This window comes from Megalobrama amblycephala, linkage group LG5, assembly GCF_018812025.1.
Source record: "Megalobrama amblycephala isolate DHTTF-2021 linkage group LG5, ASM1881202v1, whole genome shotgun sequence".
NCBI classification, from domain to species: Eukaryota; Metazoa; Chordata; class Actinopteri; order Cypriniformes; family Xenocyprididae; genus Megalobrama; species Megalobrama amblycephala.
Window position 1 is genome coordinate 333,596 of NC_063048.1, and position 18,450 is coordinate 352,045.

The window sequence follows — 18,450 nt, forward strand, 5'->3', positions numbered from 1 at the left end:
AACCCTCCGGGTGAGAGAGGCTCTTCATCCATCACTACAAACACAAGTTCTGTTTTCAGTAGATTTATCTATTTAAATGAAGCTTGGCTCATTTCCTCATACTACACAAGTAAACACACTGAATTTGCATACATGCAGCATCGTAAATCCCCGAATTTACATTACAAGTTCGCCAACACGTTTAAAGAACATCAAGTTTCTAGGTGAAAGTCTCTTTTGCTCACTGAAACTACATTTATTTGATAACAAATACAGTCAAAACAGTAATATTGTAAAATATTATTAGATATATGTGAATATATAGTAAAGTGGAATTTATTCCTGAATTTTCAGCATCATTACTCCAGTCTTCAGTGTCACATGATCCTTCAGAAATCATTCTGATATGATGATTTGCTGATCAAGAAACATTTATGATTATTATCAGTGTTGGAAACAGTTGTGCTGCTTCAGATTTTTGTGAAAACCGTGATACAATATTTTTAGGATTCTTTGATGAATAAAAAGTCGTTTGAAATGTTTTTTTTCTTACAGTGTAGATGTCTTTACTCTCACTTTTGATCAATATAATGCATCCTTGCTGAAAAGTTTTTTTTTTTTGAAAGAAAGAAATGAAAAGACTATTAGACTATTTTAATGTGCCCTTGTTGTGTAATTATACAAATAAGTACTGAGTAATATTTATTAATAGTTAGTTGCTTGCATTTAAGCATAATTTACTGTGACTGCTATAGTAAGTAAATGTGTAACAGGGACACTAAAATAATGTTACCAAATTCTTATAGTGGCCCCAAACTGTAAATGTGTATTTTAAGGTTAACTGATCACCTTTTTCACCCTTGACCTTCACTAGTTTCAATGATCCTGTGGTGTTGCTGTAAAAGTATGAATAATAGTTTCTCTCTAATTAAAGGAGGATGAATTAAAAAATAAGAAGACTTTTTTGACCTTAAAGTCCTTAGCTATGATAAATTCTTCAGCAAGATAAAGACTTCTTATTTTACTCAGACAAAGAAAAGGGAAAGAAGTACAGAACACAAACGTTGCTCGAGTGCATTGCTTGTGAACGGCGGTCCAGGAAACTTTGTAACATGTTGGAGTTCATCAGTCTTAAAGAAAGTCTGAGTCATGTAAAGAAAGCTCTCCTATTCTGATTACGAGTAAAGCATGACTTTACGCTTGTGGTACATGGAGCTCAGGAGAAACACAGAATCAGTGATGCATGTGGGGAGAACAGGGCATATGTAGAAAAACAACATATCCGTCCAGGAAACGAGCAGGTATCGGGTTTGAGGTTTGGGAGCAGTGAGAGCGTGCAGCATGGCATTGATAACTAAAGTGCAATCCTTAAATCCTGAAGAGCACACTGAGTGAAAATATTCACACGCCATCTCAATGTACTTCTGGTTGAACGTTAGTTTACGTGCGTCGTCAAATTCATCCCATATGTCTTGCGGTGCTTTCTTGCACAGAATATTTGTGGCTGCACCAAAATTTCCAGGTTGAATGATGCTGACCTACAAACAAACAAACAAACAAACAAACAAACAATAAATGAAAACAATGTACCATGTTCAATGTCCTATTTATAATGGATACTTCAAGAAATAGATTATAGCATGTTTTAATTATATTATAATTATTACTTTTTTTCCTGGTTCACAGTCATTTTATATTTTGTGTATAAACAAAAACACAAAACAAAACATACAATCAGGTACAAATAATTAACTTTTAATATCTATACTTCTCACACATTACAAAGAATAAATGAATTTATGATTTATAAAGATGTTTTAACCACTGCCCCTCCCCATCTCCTGGGGAAATTTGTGATTACACATTTATAACTATAATATCTTAGTCTAAACCTAAAGTAATCTATATCATTTGAAAACTTTCAGACTCTAGTTTTTACATTTGGTGACTGATTTTCAATTCGCACAGTCTTTGTTGGATGTTGTAAATAAACTGCGCTTGGGTCCTCTACAACTTGCCTCCAGTGGACTAGTGTTAAATTTCGTATGTTTTTATGTGTTTTAGGGATCGAATTCAAATCAAATATTAACATTACTGCTGAAACTACTTCTGAATAGGATGTCTACTTCATAAATATTTTGAAAATTATGGAAATATATGGTTCATATCACTCAAACCATATATGGAAATTGAAGAGTCCTTATATGGTCACCGGTGGAATCTGAATGTCATCTAGTGAGAAAGTTTTGTACTGGGCACAATATTTTTTATTTTTTTATTTTTTTTTGGAGAACCTAAAATTTGGCACAGAACTTTAGATACTTAGCATTGATTTTCTTGAGGTTTTAGAGTTGAACATGTTTTGTTAAATATTTTATACAAAAAATGTAAGTTTCATAAACTTTACTTTTACAACTTTTGCTTGTACAATAATCTGTGATGTGTTCCCTTTAAAAAGATACCAAATATATCTCTGTTCTCTGAAGTATTTAAAATTAACAATTTAAGTTGGAAAAGTCATTTTCAGACAGTTAACAGGTAAAAGGTTTTTTATTTTCACAAATTTTAAAAATGTGTTAAAGTCGCCAAGACACTGGCACTTCAGCACTATGGTTGAGGAGTTCTGACATACAGCACAGAAGGGTTTTGTATTTTGGGTCTGTACAGTTGCTTTTGAATAGCTGATGGGTCAAATTGGCTGACAAAATATTTTTCTATATTGAAAGAAGTGAGAAAAAGCTCTTTTTTTAGCTTCATAGGGTAGTAAAAATACTAAACTAAAAAAAAAAATAACCAAGAAATACAGTTGTACAGTTGCCTTGGAACACTGAAGTATGCAGGTCAAATTGATCCACGAACATAACAGTAATTTTGTGTGTATACATGTGTGCAAAACACACTTTGCATGCATATTCATGACCCTAAATGAGTCTCAATTTCAAGAAAAAAAAAGTTTGTCAAAAATAAAAAAAAAAAAAATCGATACAGGTCAAATTGACCCACAACGGTACATGAGGGTTACAATAGTGATTTATCTTGATTTATGTGATTTTATAGTAGTGGCCAAAAGGGGATATTTGTTTTTAATTAACCCTACAAGTTTGATTAAACCATCAAAATATGAGGAAAATATTGTATTTTTTTTTTTTTAATATGACAGAACAACAAAACATTAAACTTAATTAAGGTATTTATCAGATAAGATTATTTGGCAAAAAACCGACTATGACATAATCAGTTATTATTAAAGGAATAGTTCACCCCAAAAATGAAAATTGTGTCATTTAATCACCCTCATGTTCTTCCAAACCTGTATGATTGTTCCAATAGTATTTTCAATGGCTGCCGTCAACTGTCTGGTTACCAACATTCTTCAAAATATCTTTTTAGTTCAACAGAAGAAAGAAACTCATACAGGTTTGCAACAACATAAAGATGAGTAAATGACAGAATTTTCATTTTTTGGCTCAACTAACCCTTTAACATTTGTGTTGGTTCTCTCGTTTATGCACGTGTTCATAATTTCTTTGTATGACAGACACAACTTGGAATGTGTCATTGTGTTATCACAAATAATACAATAGATATTTTTGTGTGTGTGTCTGCGTTATACCTTCTCAACAGTTAATTGAGCACCTGATTTTCAATTTTAGTCTATTTGTAATTAATAAAATAACAATAATAAATTAAATGATAAAAACAGCCCACTCAGGTCAGTAAATGTGAACGCATCAGTCCTTACCTTGACTCCAAAGCTGGCCATCTCTACTCTCAAGCAGTCTGCGAACGCTTCCAGTCCCCGCTTGGATACACTGTACGCTCCCATGTTCAGACAAGTGAAGAAAGAAAAGATACTTGACACGTATAACATACGACCTAAGAATGAAAGATGAAATTAAAGAGAGAAGTAAGTTATCTATAAATGTAACACTGTCAGAGGGGCGGGACACTTTCAGACTTATTTGACTTTGAATTATTGACTCATTTACCTACTAAAGGGTGCATATTAGTATCTTAAAGGATTAGTTCATAAATTAAAGTTTTTGAGGAAAACATTCCAGGATTATTCTCCGTATAGTGGCCTATATGGAGAAGCGTATATAGTAGAGCTCTTTGAAGCTGCACTGAAACTGGCATTTGGACCTTCAACCCGTTGAACCCCAGTGAAGTCCACTATATGGAGAAAAATCCTGGAATGATTTCCTCAAAAACCTTCATTTCTGTTCCAACTGAAGAAAGAAAGACATGAACATCTTGGATGACATGGAGGAGAGTAAATTATCAGTGAACTAATCCTATAAAAGGTACATATTACCTAAAGTATTATAATTAGAGTACCTAATGTTAAATATTAGTGATTGGCCGATGCCAATAATTTAAAAATGCCAAATATAAGCTTTTTTAAGTCTCGGAAACGGCTTTTAAGTTGACCTGCTAAGAACGGCAGCACCTGAGCAGATACCAGAGAAATCTTTAAAGTCTGCCTGAACCGGAAGCTGCATTAGTTTTCCCTATTATGCCGTATATCCTGAGTGAAACGCTTCTGGAACAAGAACAAATGTAGGGCGGGGCTTGATTTTGTCTGTGGGGAATTGATTGGATGGTCAAATCAATTGAATTGATTTTTTTCTTCCTTTTTATTCATGTTTTTAACAGTTTATTTATTTGTGAAAACACTACACTACTGTATAACTGAATTACAGAATCAATAATTTACAGAAATTTTCAATAAAGTGCCAGTTATTTTTTTCATATTGATTCGTTTTACAATTAATTATTTCTAGTTTGGTAAATATATAAATCTAAATGTCATTGCAGTCATTTTTCATGCATGTTATTTTAATAAAATAGAGTAATATCATATTGGGTTTAAATCAGCCACCCTGCTCTCTAAAATAACAGTCATCAAAAAATACATATTGGCCAACCACTAGTAAACATCACCTACTGAAAGGATGCCACCCCAATGACAGCTTCTGAAGGAATCAATCAATCAATAATGACTTTAGTACATTATCTGCCAGTCAGAATAGAAGTCATCAATGACCTTTGGACGCTCTAACAAGTGACAAGAATGGGATGGTGACTCTGATGGCACCAAACAGGTTAATGTCAGCCATCTTCTGGAAGTCCTCAGCTGTACTCCACTCGGTCTCTCCCCAGTCACTGATGCCAGCATTATTTACAACGGCATAGAGGCCTGAAATGTACAATATAGAGATGTTTCAACCTTGAAATATTAAAGAGGCCATATTATACCATTTCACAAAGTCTTGATGTTGTTTTTGGGCTCTACTAGATTGAATGTTGATTATTTTCCTCATATTCTCCATTGTTCAGCTCCTCTCTTCCCAGTCTGTCAGTAACGCTCTGTTTACTTCCTGTCTCTATGAAGCCCCTCCTTCTGAAAAGCACAATGTGCTCTGATTGGTCGGCTGGAGCAGTGTGTTGTGATTGGTGTTTGGGAAATGTCCCGCCCCTTACCATAACCGCCAGTTTCAACACACTACTGACTAACTCAACCAGGCCCCGCCCCTTTATTCTGCACATGAATTATTTAAATGAGGAACATTGTGAAGAAAACTCAAGATGGAGGGACTTTGTCATGGTCAAACATCAACATTACACACTAAAGACAGATGAACATGGAGAAATAAAATGTCTTCTTTAAATATCATTATGCCTTGTAAATAATAGTGTTTAAGTTACCTTTCTCTGGCAAGTTTGCTTCCACAAAATCTTTGGCCAAGCTCACATCTTCATCTTTGGTCACATCCAGCCGGAGAACCTTCATACGATCGGAGCCTTCTTCAGCCAGACTCTGAGCTCCGGGACCTTCAGGCCATAAACATCCAGCAAACACCGTGAAGCCCATGCTGTCCAGTTTCTTTGCAAGGTGATGTCCAAACCCACTATCACAACCTGTGACCAGCACCGCCCGGCCAACTCCATCCGACAAGCCATTTCCCGCCTGGCGTACGGTGTTAGCCAAGAGCACGAGGCAGATGATGAGACCAAAACACACGCATATATGATCACCCAGACAGCTGTAGGAGATGAGCAGGACAGTCGTGCTGAGTAATACTGGCTTCATTGTGAATTGGGAGCTCACAAACTCAACCATCCATGAGTTCTGAGTGAGAAACCTAGGAATTGACAAAACAAAAAAATGACCGAAATTAGCACTGAAATCCAGGTGGATTAAGGAACGTCACAATTATTAGCAGTTGCATAAGGCGGCAAACGTAATAAACATGCAGAAATGTTACAACAGTTCATTTTAATTTTACCTTCTGTTGACATGTAAACACACACACACACACACACACACACACACACACACACACACACACACACACACACAAAGATTGCATAAGTAGGTCACGCACAAAAAAAGATTGATCCACTGATTAAGAGCTGCCATGGTTTCATTTACTGTAAATTGCAGGAGTGATTGAAGATAAGCAGCAGATATACTGACACACATGTTCCAGTGTGAGGTCTGATAAACATATTCCATGGTTTATTCACAAGAATAATTTAATTTATAATAATTTACAATCATTTGTGTCGATTCTTGGATTTTTTTAAGTAAGCTTGACACAAACTTTCACAAAACACTTGCTATTGACTACTCTTTGAGTCTGATAATATTTTTTAGAAAACAAAATAATACAAGGCCAAACTGGGAGGCTAATTCTCCATGGGTTCCTTCAGGACAATCATGACCTGTAGTATTTTAGAAAGGCAGTTTTTGATTTATGAGTAAAATACAGACTGTGGTTAACATTACTACAAAACATCCCTTGAAACTGTAAATACGGACTACAATATCCTTATTCCAACTTACAGTTTAAAAAATGTAAAAAAATGTTTTACCTTTATTAGCTTTTTATTCCTTTAAGCACAGAGAGTTTTGTCTTAAATATCTTAAAGGTGATTACACTGATGGTTTTACTGTATGATCTTATGCCACAAAGAAATCAATACTGAAAACAGGCTTGTTCTGACACAAAATTAAACTATGAACACATTTTTATATTGTCCATCAGGTCAACACTCACCCCCCCTCCTTACTAGCTTTGCTGTTTTTAAGTCATTTACAGGCTTAAACTAAATATATGATGATCAGATTGCTTTACTGTAGCCTCTGAAAGCAGCCTTCAACAAACAATTAATTTCAGCTGAACATCGTTTGCTCTTCTCTCCTCCCGAGTGCTAATTAAACTCAAACACTAGGAGGCGCTAGAGAGTCAGTGTTCAGAACATTGACAGAAACAACTTCATAAAGAACCGACTCTTTCATTCATGTCGTCAGTAAGGTGTTCCCGTTTGATTTTAACTTTATTTCAATAAGCATGGATTTAAAGGCCCACTGAAGAGTGTTGGATCGCGCAGCATTTTTCACTGTGTTGACATAATTTTAACTGAAACAGGAAAACAGGGTGATATATCGAACAGTATAATCAGACCTGATGGTGCTTTCCAAACGGGATATATCGCCCTCTGAAGGGCACTTCGGTAATCATGGCCGCCATATTGAAGGGTCGTTCCAAACCGAAGTGCTCAAAACTGGCCACTTCAAAGGGCCCTTCGGAATGAAGGATTTCAAAGGGTACAACTGATGGACACTTCAGGCCCCCATGATCCTTTGCACAGGGAAGTTGTTTGACGTCACAGAATGGGTACAGGAGGTTAGGAGTTCGATTTTACCTATAAATGTATGTATAGTATTTTTCTATACTACTGTAATATTTATATGAGTTAGATTTGGTACATTATTATGGTGAAAATGACATTGTACTTCAACAAAAATACTTTACAGCTCCCTTTATCAGTCCATTCAAATGTTTAAAATACATAGACACAATATACAATATGGTGTGATAAACCAAAAATAAATAAATATATAAACTAACATTAAACAAAAGGCGCAGCTTGCACAATCTACTCCTCCTTGATTGTCACATTAAGATGATGCAGAAGTGCGTTCCAAAAAAAGAGTTTTTGTGACCCCTACACCCTTCAGCCCTTCGAAGCTCTCACTCCGGAGGGTAAACTCTTTGAAGGGATTAGGGCGTAGGGATGAGCCCTTCCGAATGGAACGCAGTGTAAGAGGATGCACATGTTGTGAGCATTCTAATCCAAGGACATCTTCTGTTTGGAGTTGTGGATGGGGCATTTTTTGTGAGTTTTCTGGTTTTGTCATTGTTATCATTGAATTTAATGTATTTTACATAGTGAAAATTGATGTTTGATATCGATTAGAACAGCATGTTTTCAAGTTTTCATGTGACATTGCTTAACATTCTTGATAACATTTTTGCTTGTCAATTGTGTTCAACATGTAATTTGATGCCAATTTATTGGTGTATGTATTTGTATTTTCAGTTTCACACCATTCATACAGTAAAACATTCATCAACATCACACGTCGAGTACACGCGTTTTGCTGTCAAAACACACGCTTTTGACTCATCAGTGTGCAATCAGACGTCCGACCAGGCGTATGTGAATACTCCGGCTTGCCATACAACTGAACTCCACAGCATGTCACTCATCAGCGAGCGTGAGAGTTGTTCATGCAACTGAACTTCATGTCTGTTCACATTTTAACACGTATAAGTTGAACTATACTGAGAGTTATATTGAACATTTTTTCAATCATTATCGATTAAGACGTACTGTCGAGACTGTCCTCAAAAACCCCCCCCAAAAAAACAACGCTATAGACCTCTTTGGAGCAGACGTCACAATTACGTCACTTGCAGCTGCGCGCGCATAGTGGTTGCAGAAAAATAGCGGTAGCAATTGGAGGAAAATGTGCAAAATCCACAGAATAAGAGAAAAACGTTTTGTTGTGCCTCTGGATGTTGGAATCGGAATGCAAAAAAATATAGTCTTAATTTTTAAAGAAAACCATCGTTGAAAACGTCCTTTGAAGCTAAACAGAGACGTTTCACAGACTGGACTGACGACACCTGCAAGGATTAGTCTACTATTAAAGCAGGAATTTGAAGTAAACAGTAAGTCTACATAATATTCACATATGCAGTTCAGATGACATACATACATAGCAGTTACAGCATGAAATTATATTTAAACCTATAACATTTTACATAGATAACTTTTAAACATAGTCTATAAAATTTTTATTTCACAATTCTGACTTTTTTTCTTGCATTTGCGTGTTTATGACTCCCAGTTCGGCCATTATAACTCGCAATTGTGAGTTTATTTTACAATTCTGAGGGGAAAAAAGTCAGAATTGCGGGATAAATTGCAATTCAAAAAAGACAGGATATGAGTAGGCTATATATCACAATTCTGTTTTTCTTTGTAAGAAATGTGAGATATAAACTCAGGTTTGCGAGAAATAAAAGTCGGAATTGTGAGACATAAACTCGAAATTAACTTTTTTTTATTCTTTTATTTCGTGGCTTCCATAGACCGCTACTGCTCAACTGTCATTTTCTGCAACCAGGTAGGCTCCGCCCATAAAAAACGTCATCGCTGTTTGCAAACACCAAATTGGTCTATAGGTTTTTCAAGCACCTTATTACGACCTGTATTTACGTTTTAAAGTCATGCGCCCTCTAGCTGGCTTAAAAATAATGACAGTGTCATGTTACGTTTGTCGTCATGAAATGATATATGAGCGTCGTTACCAATCAAAATGCATGTTCATTTAAATGCAATGTGTGGACTTTACACCATTTGTCCTATTTCCATTTAGAAAAACTAATTTTTTTATTATCAACTCACCCCACCCACCCCACCCCACCCCACCCCTAAACCTACCCTTAGTGATTTATAGTGCATATACACTTTGAGCACATGTGTTCTCTGGGATCAAACCCACAATCTCATGATCACATGATTGCATATTGTTATATATTGCAATGCTTTGCCAATTGAGCTACGCGAAACTAAAATATGATGCAGATAAAACGGAACAATGCATTAAAATGAAAGTGTCCTGTTGTCAATAGAGGCACAACTTTAGTAAACGCTCCTATGGGTCATATTTCAGGGAAGTGAAAAACGACCTATATAGGCATATTGGTTGGAGAACATGTTGTTGGTCTGTGAAGTTTCAGCTCAAAATACCCTATGGATTTTTTATTGTACCATGTTTTAACTGGCTGTTTTTGGGTGGGAGAAAAAATGTGTGTACCTTTAAATGCAAATGAGCTCGTGCTCCCCACCTCCAAGCTCTCGATTCCAGTACACTGAGGCATAAATAATACAGGAGAAGCTCACACAGCAAATATATCTCTCAAAAGGGATCATTACAGACTGTTTGTGATGCAGCAAATCAGATCTCGTAGGTATGGCATGTGTTTTGTGAATGTTTGCTAAAGCCCGGAACAAACCAAGCCGATACCGACGAACTAGTGGCGACAAAAAAAGACTGTGGGGTTGGCTCATGTCGGCAGCATCTGTGTCCAAAGTTGGCCTGGCACACCAAACCAACACTTGACAGCCGACGGCCCAGTAGCACATCCATTCTGTGCTTGTGTAAGAAGAAATTCCTTTCCGAACCAGCAGGTGGCAGTAGCTGAACAGCCAATCAGAATGATCAGATGGCACGACAGACCGACAAGCTCCGACGGTGATTCAACATGTCAAATCGGCAGAAAAACGCCGACAAGGACCAACTTCAGCCGACAGTGCGGAACACACTGAGAACTTAGTCTGCCGACAAACAAAAACTGCCCGAGGGCCGACCGTCAGCTCGGTGTGTTTCGGGCTTAACACAGCAACCCATCAAAATAAAAGTTCGGCTTAACCTAAAGAAATTGTGACAGAAATATATTACTGTAATACAGTAGAATTTAGCTACATCTCAATGGAATAATAATTCTAACACTAATATTAATAATAATAATAATAATAAATTATTATTAAACTTTAAATTTGTAAGGAATAATCATGATTTTTTTCCATGTTTTACTTTTAACAGTAAAGCTTTGTTGTGCAGAACTTCATTTGACAAAAAGTTTGTTTAATATCATATGATTAAAAGAAAAATGAAATTAATATTTTATGCCTTAATTTGATTGCAAGAAAAAAACCCTGAGTGTTAAAGTCCTGGGACTAATTTGCATAAGATGCAAACCTCTGCCCTTGTTCCAAGACCTTAACCAAGAGGTCTTGAGTTCTTGGAAGCAGCCTATTTTGGTGCGTATTTCTAATCCCACTGCCGCTGATTTCACTACCATTTCCAAAATGGTGGAGCATTGTTAAGCAGCGATGCCATCATGGAGGAGTCTCTCGCGACCCATCTTGCACCAACTTCAGCTCCGTCCTGCAAGTTGTAGCCTGTTACAACCCTTTGTTTCTTTCTCTCTTTTGTTTTGGAAGTGTTTGTGTCCAGGGACGGTGCTGATTAGCTTCTCCAGGCTAATTACTGGCCCATCTGGAATGGTGCAGTAGTGCACTGTTTGGTATTTTGACCCTATCGTCTGTTTAACGACACTGAATTGGATTGCCCTTTTAAGTCTGTTTGTTTGGGCTAGTAAATAGTTTGTACATCATTGTAAATTTTAAGGGGTTTGGTAAAGTAAGAAGTTGGACGGCATTATTGTTTGTTGTAAAACTTTTTGATCTCTGTTTTTGGCTAGGGAGTTAGGTTAGGTTTATTTTCTTTTGGTTAGGGTTTAGGTAAGAGGTTTTATTTAAAGTTTTATTTGTTGTTTGGCCAGTTCAGCTTCCGAAGTAAATTCTTCCAGTTTGATTGCTGTATTTTTGGTTCAAGTCATTAAACCATCAAAAGATCCTCTGCTTCCACTCTCTCATTTCATGTTGTGTCCTTTACCCCTGGACAGGGTGTAACACAGCCCCTGCTGCCTTCCAATCCATGTAGTGTCACTTCCGCTTTAGTCGGAAAATCCTACATGGCCGCTGGTCATGAGTGGTCATCTTTGACTGACTCTTACTGATATTAAAGAGGGGGATAAAACCTTCCTTTTAGATGCTCCTCTGTCACAAGAAGGCCTGTTTGGGGAAGCTGTCACTACTGTGGTGGTTAAGTTTCGCACTCTGCGGCCTCATTCCACACAGGGCCAGAGTGACCAAGCAGCTGACACAAAGTGCTATTTCACGCTCGAGTTCTCTACAGTGCCATGTTGCACCTCGGACAGTTTTAGTTGGAGATGCTGGCAATGTTCCTAGCTCTCAAACGGTTCTTATCTCTTCTGAGAGGATTCCATGTGCTGGTCAGGATGGACAGCATGTCTGTGGTTTCTTACCTGAATCACCAAGGAGGATTGTGCTCTCGTCCCCTGTGTAGGCTGGCAAGACAGATCCTTCTTTGGGCGCAGATTGAATTTCTGTCAGTCAGAGCAGTTCACATTCTGGTTCCCCTGAACCTGGGGGCGGACCTACTCTCAAGGCAAAGGCTGGAGACCGGGGAGTAGAGGTTACATCCCCAGGTGGTGAGCCTGATATGGCAGAAGTTTGGCAGAGTGGAGGTGGATCTGTTCATCGAGCAAGACCATTTCTTGCTCGGGGGGGGGGGGGGGGGGGGTTCTTTGGGCGACACCCTCTGGTTTCCTGGTTCCTGCAGGAAGCGAGAGGGCTTAGGCCTTTCCGTCCTGTGCGAATCCCTTTGTGGGACTTGTCAATTGTCCTGGAAGGTTTGACAGGCCATTTGAGCCATTGGAGTCGGCATCGGACAGGCTTCTGACTCTTAAGATGGTCTTATTAGTGGCCTTATCTTCCCTTAAGAGGATCAGAGATCTGCAGGCTCTTTCTGTTAGTCCTTCTTGCATGGACTTTGCCCCTAGTTTGGTTAAGGTCTATGTCCACAAGATTGCTTCAACCTCATTTCAGTCTGAGGGTTCTGTGAAGGTTTATGTTGACCGTACACCCCAGTGGTGTAAGTCTGATCAGCTGTTTGTGTGTTTTGGTGGTCGAAACAGAGGAGTGGCTGTCACCAAGCAGTCTCATTGGGTGACTGATGCTATTTCTGCAGCCTGTAAGGCGCGTGGCTTAAGTTCACCTATGTGCTCATTCTGCTGGAGGAATGGCTTCATCTGGGGCTCGGTTTAATGGCACTTCCTTGGAATATATTTGTGTTGCGTCAGGGTGGTCAGACACTTTTATCTGGTTTTATGGTCTGGAGGTGGGGAGGGCACCTGGCACCCATGTCTTGACTGTTTAAGCACAATGCTGTCCTCGGTCTTCCAGATAATCCCACCATGTAGTGGAAGGGGTTATGGTATACTGTCCCCGAGTGACGAAGCGTTGAGTGAACCTATAAAAGGTAATGTCTCGATTACGTATGTAACCTTGATTCCCTGAATAGGGAATGAGATCCTGTATTGCTGGCCGTTCACCTACTTTGCGAGTGCTTCTTCATAATGGAAAATCTGAAGAGAGATGGTGCAAGCACGCTCTTATGAGGCATACATGACGTATTCATTAGAGGCCAGTGAATTGACTTGATGGTATGGGGACTTCAGTCACATTGGGGGTGTTCCCATAGCGTCAGCTACGCAGCGTCTCGCTCCCTATTTCGGGAACCGTGGTTACATACGTAACCAAAACTTTTCCGAAACTTTTTACTTTTCTCTGTGACATTTTCTTTTACTGTGTTGACAGTACCATGATAAGACAAGACAAAAATAAATACAATTCTTGTACAGCCAACATTTTATATTTGTTATCCCCAGTCACTCTCTTTCTTTAGGGAAAATTTAAATGTGAGATTCTGAAAATTAGATCAAAATTTAGTGGGATTGGTCGGATCTGGAAGAAAAGCATTCTAAGCGGATAGCGGTCGAACACAGAGTGATTTTTAAAGGAGAGCGGGTGGGTGCGGGAGCAAGATGCCAAAAACAGTCCCACGCAGAGCTCTACTTCATATAACAAAGATTTTCACGATTGGTAAGCATAAAATAAGTTAAAGCTTTACTTATTTGTGTGGATTCAGTATACGGGAGTCTGTGTTCTAGAAACAACATCAAAATAGCTTGAAATGTTGTTCAGTGTGACAGCATGTCCTGCGGGCAGCATTACATGCTACTGTAACTCCATCTAAAACTACTTTGAAAAGCACTTTTACAGTTGTATTCTAATTATTATACAAATAGTTTTTATCACCACATATTAATTGAGACAAAACAGATTATTTGTTCTTTTAAAAATCAACTTTCTTATAATACAATCATTGTATTGACTTAAACAACTATTGTATTAGAATTTGTATCCAGCAGAGACAACATATATAATATACACTTTCCCCAGAATTTTTTACCTAAAATGTTAGTGGTATTTTTTCCACAATGCATCCCTCCCCAAAACTTACTTTTGGCTCTTGTGGTGAATATCCCTGAATATGAAGAAAAAGTTCATTCAAAAATACCAACCCTTTATCTTTCATGGGCTGAAGAGGTTAGCGTCAGTCTCATAAGAGCTGTATGATGGTGGGGAAACCTTCATCTAACCCAACCTTACTTAATCTAACCAAATATCATGATATCATGACATCATGACACTCGTGATTGCATTGGGAAATGCCATGCAATGAATTTGGTTTTCAGTTTATGAAACTGAAAACCTAATTTCATGTCTTTGAGTCTTTGTGAACAATGAAATGCAAAGTAGCCACTCAATAATAACATAACAATGTTTTTACAGTTAAATTATACAATTATATATAATAATTAATCTATAAATTCAAATCCAATGACTGATCTGAATCAAGCATTATTAGTGGAATCTCGTTTTTTAGTCCTTTCTACTCAATGTTTAATAACAAATACATAAATAATATGTAGAAATAATAATAGCACAACAAAGTAAGAAAGCAAAAGAATGATAGATGGGTGCAGATGAATGCTGTTTCACTGACAGCATGTGTTATGAGCTGACTGTCATGGGAGAGCTGTTTACTAGTCACATGATATATGTTACTTATAAAAAGAAATGTTCTAAGAACTACCAGTAGAAGGAGACAGATCACTCAAACATTTAGGTAAAACCATGGAAGTTTATAATATCTGGAGAAAGCTATCCATAAGCCATCACAATCATTGTAACTTGTTTGGCTGTCATATGACCCCGCTTAAAGGATTAGTTCACTTTCAAATAAAATTTTCCTGATAATTTACTCGCCCCCATGTCATCCAAGATGTTCATGTCTTTCTTTCGTCAGTCGAAAAGAAATGAAGGTTTTTGATGAAAACATTCCTGGATTATTCTCCTTATAGTGGACTTCACTGGTCTCCAGACAGTTGAAGGTCAAAATTACAGTTTCAGTGCAGCTTCGAAGAGCTTTAAATGATACCATACGAGGAATAAGGGTCTTATCTAGAGAAACCATCGCTCATTTTCGAAAAAAAATACAACTCTATATGCTTAATAAACACAAATGATCGCCTTGCATGTACTTCCGTTTTCGCATTCTTCAAAACACTTACGCTGTATGTCCTACGCCTTCCCTATTCTACTTATGGACAAAAAACGAAACGTGCAACGTTCATTGGCTTGTGTGTGTGCATCAACAAAGAATGGTGTAACAATGCTGTGGTAGTGTCAAAACACTGTTCATCACTGGTGGAGTTTATGTTTGTGAAATGTCGATCGTTCTATCTGCCGCAGGAGTTCACGGCCATTGTTATTGTCGCAGTTTACATTCCCCATGTGCAAACGCTAAGGACGCGCTTCGCTAGCTGTACAGCGATGGCGGCTTTTTCATCATAGCTGGTGACTTCAAGCACGCAAACTTAAAGACAGTTGAACATGTGAACTTTGCAACAAGGGTAAAACAACATACTGGACTTTGTTTACACTATTTGTTTACACTACAGAGAAAAATGCGTACAAGGCTGAACCACCTCGGGTACCTCTGATCACATCTCGGTTATGCTAATCCCAGCATACAATCCACAATCCACAAACTGGTTCAAAAAGAGAGAGACTGGTTCAAACATAATTTTGTCTTAAAATTATGTGTAGATTATCAAGTAAACCTAAGTTGCTTCAGTCTAGTAAATGTTCAACTTCAGAATCAGAATGAGCTTTATTACCAAGTATGTTTACACACTGTCACACCGGAGAAAGGGACAAACACGGAAAAGGCTGCTGCTATCGTAAGGAATTGACCATATTCAGTAACGGATGATTTATCTTGTCGAATGTTGTAAAGTTGTTCATTGATTAGGCTTTGTTTACTGTTTGATGAAAGAATCTATAGATTGAGTGACTGGACCTGCTTGATCCCATATGGTTCCTGCCCACTGCAGGGCACCGCCGGGGATCCATTTGGAACCGCTGCGACTGCATCTCAAATATCAGCAAACGCTGCAGTGGGAATCTGCTGCAATCCTCCGTTGAGTCAAAGTAGGGCGCTGGATTGACCATGGGACTAGCGGGACAATTGGATCTGGTGATGAAGAGAATTACCTTGCATCCCAATGTGCATACTATCCACCCTATCTACTCTAAATTACTATTGAAAATTACTAATGTCACATAATATTTAGGATGGACAGTATGCACATGAGACGCAGGTTTAGTATTCCAGTGTGAATAATTAGTAACAGGTGTGGATAATTAGTATCCAGGGATTGTGAACAGAGGGGAGGAGCCGAGGAATGTGGCATGTTCGTGACACACACACAAAAAATTTGTCTTGTTGACAGGAGCTTCCAGTGCAGTAAAGTAAACATAAGCCCCAGCAGCCCAGCAGAGGCTGTACTTCCTCCGCCAGATGACGTTCAACCAGCCACAGGAGCTGCGGACACAAGTTTACTGTCTGGTTTGGTTCAGCCAGCAAATCAGACAGAAGGAAATTATACTAAAAGGCCTTTTACTTGCTAAAAAAGTTTAAACTATCAATAGAAGGCATGTAAGTAGATTGTGTGCAACTGGTTTTTCAGCAAAGTTGTGATCATGTTGATAATTTAGAGGCCTTTCCAATTTCAAATATAGCTATGTTTCCATTACCCTGTTTTTATGTTCATTTTGAAGTATTGCATCAGAAATGAGTGATGGAAATGTCAAATTTCGGGGATTTACGCTCGCTTGAGATGGTTTTTGACTTGTGCAAAAAAATAGTTAATTGCAAATAATAGTGGAAATGCATTTTATGATACAGAAGTCTTTATAGGATTAGAGGAAAGCATGAGAATGTATCTTCTGCAAGTGGGTCAACAGCTGCAAGAACCCAAAGTACAGGCGAGCCAACCAGTGACTCACGGTATGTGTTTCTCTTGTTCTTGTTTGTGGAATCTGTTCTATTCTTTTTCTCACAGTATCTTGAACAATGGAGCTAACAAAAAAGGTAAAGTGTGTGTGAACATGTTTCCCTGTGATATGTATTAATGGAAGCAGTTTCTTGTTGCAGGGATCAGAAAACATGCTTTGTTCAACATGATTGCTAAAGATTGACAGCCATTTACTATTGCTGAATGATGTTGGTGGGATTAGTATCTGGGGTTGCGGCAGTGAAATCCACAGAGAAAAAAGCGTTTTTAATAAACTCATAACATATAAGCACTACACACTTACAAAGCGTTATCACAACACAAAGAACAGAGGCAAACTAAGGCTTAAATACAGAAGGGAGCTCATTAACAGAACAGGGAACAGTTGTAACTCAATTAACAAACATGACTAACTAGCAAAGGAAACACAGTCAAATGGGAACCAAACTAAAACGCAACACTAAAATAGGCGGAACCTGATGAAGCAGAAGGGATGGAGGGATGAAGCGCAGCTGAAGGCCCAGAAGTCTGTGGTGCAGGCAGAGCAACATCTGACCAAGCCAGAGATGGAGGGATGAGGAAGTCCGGTGGAGCCGTAAAGATGATGGCCCCAGGTGGAGCCGAGGGAGGAGCCAAGGTTGAGCCAACTGGTCGACAAGCTGAGGTGGAGTGACGGGCTCAGCGGCTAGAGACAGAGCCAGGGAATCCACTTGCCAAGGCGAAGCTAAAGACCCAAGGTGGATCAGAGTTCGCAGTGCGGAGCCAATGGACTGGAGGGAGCCAGCAGAAGCGGGTCTGAAGGACTGGCTGTCTTTGGTAGAGGAGGTGGGATAGGGAGGCTGGGTGGTACCATTGGAGACGTAGTAGACTTGGAGCTGGGTGAGACCAGCGGCAACGGGAGACTTTGGACTCTTCCAAATCCTCATAATGTATCATTACGGAGAGCATATGTAGCTCATCCTCAGCGGCGGGAGTGTGGGCGGGGCTCCACAAGCACACCCACTGTGATGGATGGTGTAGCCGGCTCGCGCACCTGCTCAGACTTCTCGTCGGGTTCGAGCTCCGGGGTTCTGGCCCAGACTGGGGGAGGCGGCTGGCCAGGCTAGGGGTTTGGAGTGGGGCTGGCGATGTCCTCATCCACGAGGCCGATGGTCAAATGGGAGTTGTTGTTAGCCAGTTTAAATTCAGAAGGGTGTAACTCTAGAGTTGTCAAAAGTTTTGAAATTTTAAAAATGTGACGCTTTGAGTGCTGTTG

General features: G+C 38.7%; 1 protein-coding gene across 4 annotated transcripts; it reads right to left on the minus strand.

The window, feature by feature from the left end:
* Positions 1-618: 618 nt before the first annotated feature.
* zgc:113142 (uncharacterized protein LOC503524 homolog) lies at positions 619-14,451 on the minus strand. 4 transcript variants are annotated; one of them, XM_048190321.1, is made up of 5 exons: positions 14,355-14,451; positions 5,689-6,125; positions 5,027-5,179; positions 3,722-3,855; positions 619-1,517 (listed from the first exon to the last, which is right to left on the minus strand). In XM_048190321.1, exons 1-5 carry the CDS (start codon positions 14,366-14,368, stop codon positions 1,155-1,157), a joined length of 1,101 nt encoding a protein of 366 aa, XP_048046278.1. In that variant the 5' UTR covers positions 14,369-14,451; the 3' UTR covers positions 619-1,154. The 4 variants fall into 4 exon arrangements, with proteins under 4 accessions (XP_048046278.1, XP_048046277.1, XP_048046280.1 ...); XM_048190320.1 differs by having other exon boundaries at positions 14,294-14,437; XM_048190323.1 differs by lacking the exon at positions 14,355-14,451 and adding an exon at positions 7,044-7,148.
* Positions 14,452-18,450: the final 3,999 nt, after the last annotated feature.

Excerpts from the sequence above, each read along its gene's own strand:
- zgc:113142 (XM_048190320.1), bottom strand. The coding sequence starts at position 14,340 with ATGAACTTTTTCTTCATATTCAGGGATATTCACCACAAGAGCCAAAA. Across the intron at positions 5,180-5,688 it reads AGCAAACTTGCCAGAGAAAG|GCCTCTATGCCGTTGTAAAT; the intron begins GTAACTTAAACA and ends TGTACATTTCAG. Across the intron at positions 3,856-5,026 it reads ACTTGTTAGAGCGTCCAAAG|GTCGTATGTTATACGTGTCA; the intron begins GTCATTGATGAC and ends TTTCATTCTTAG.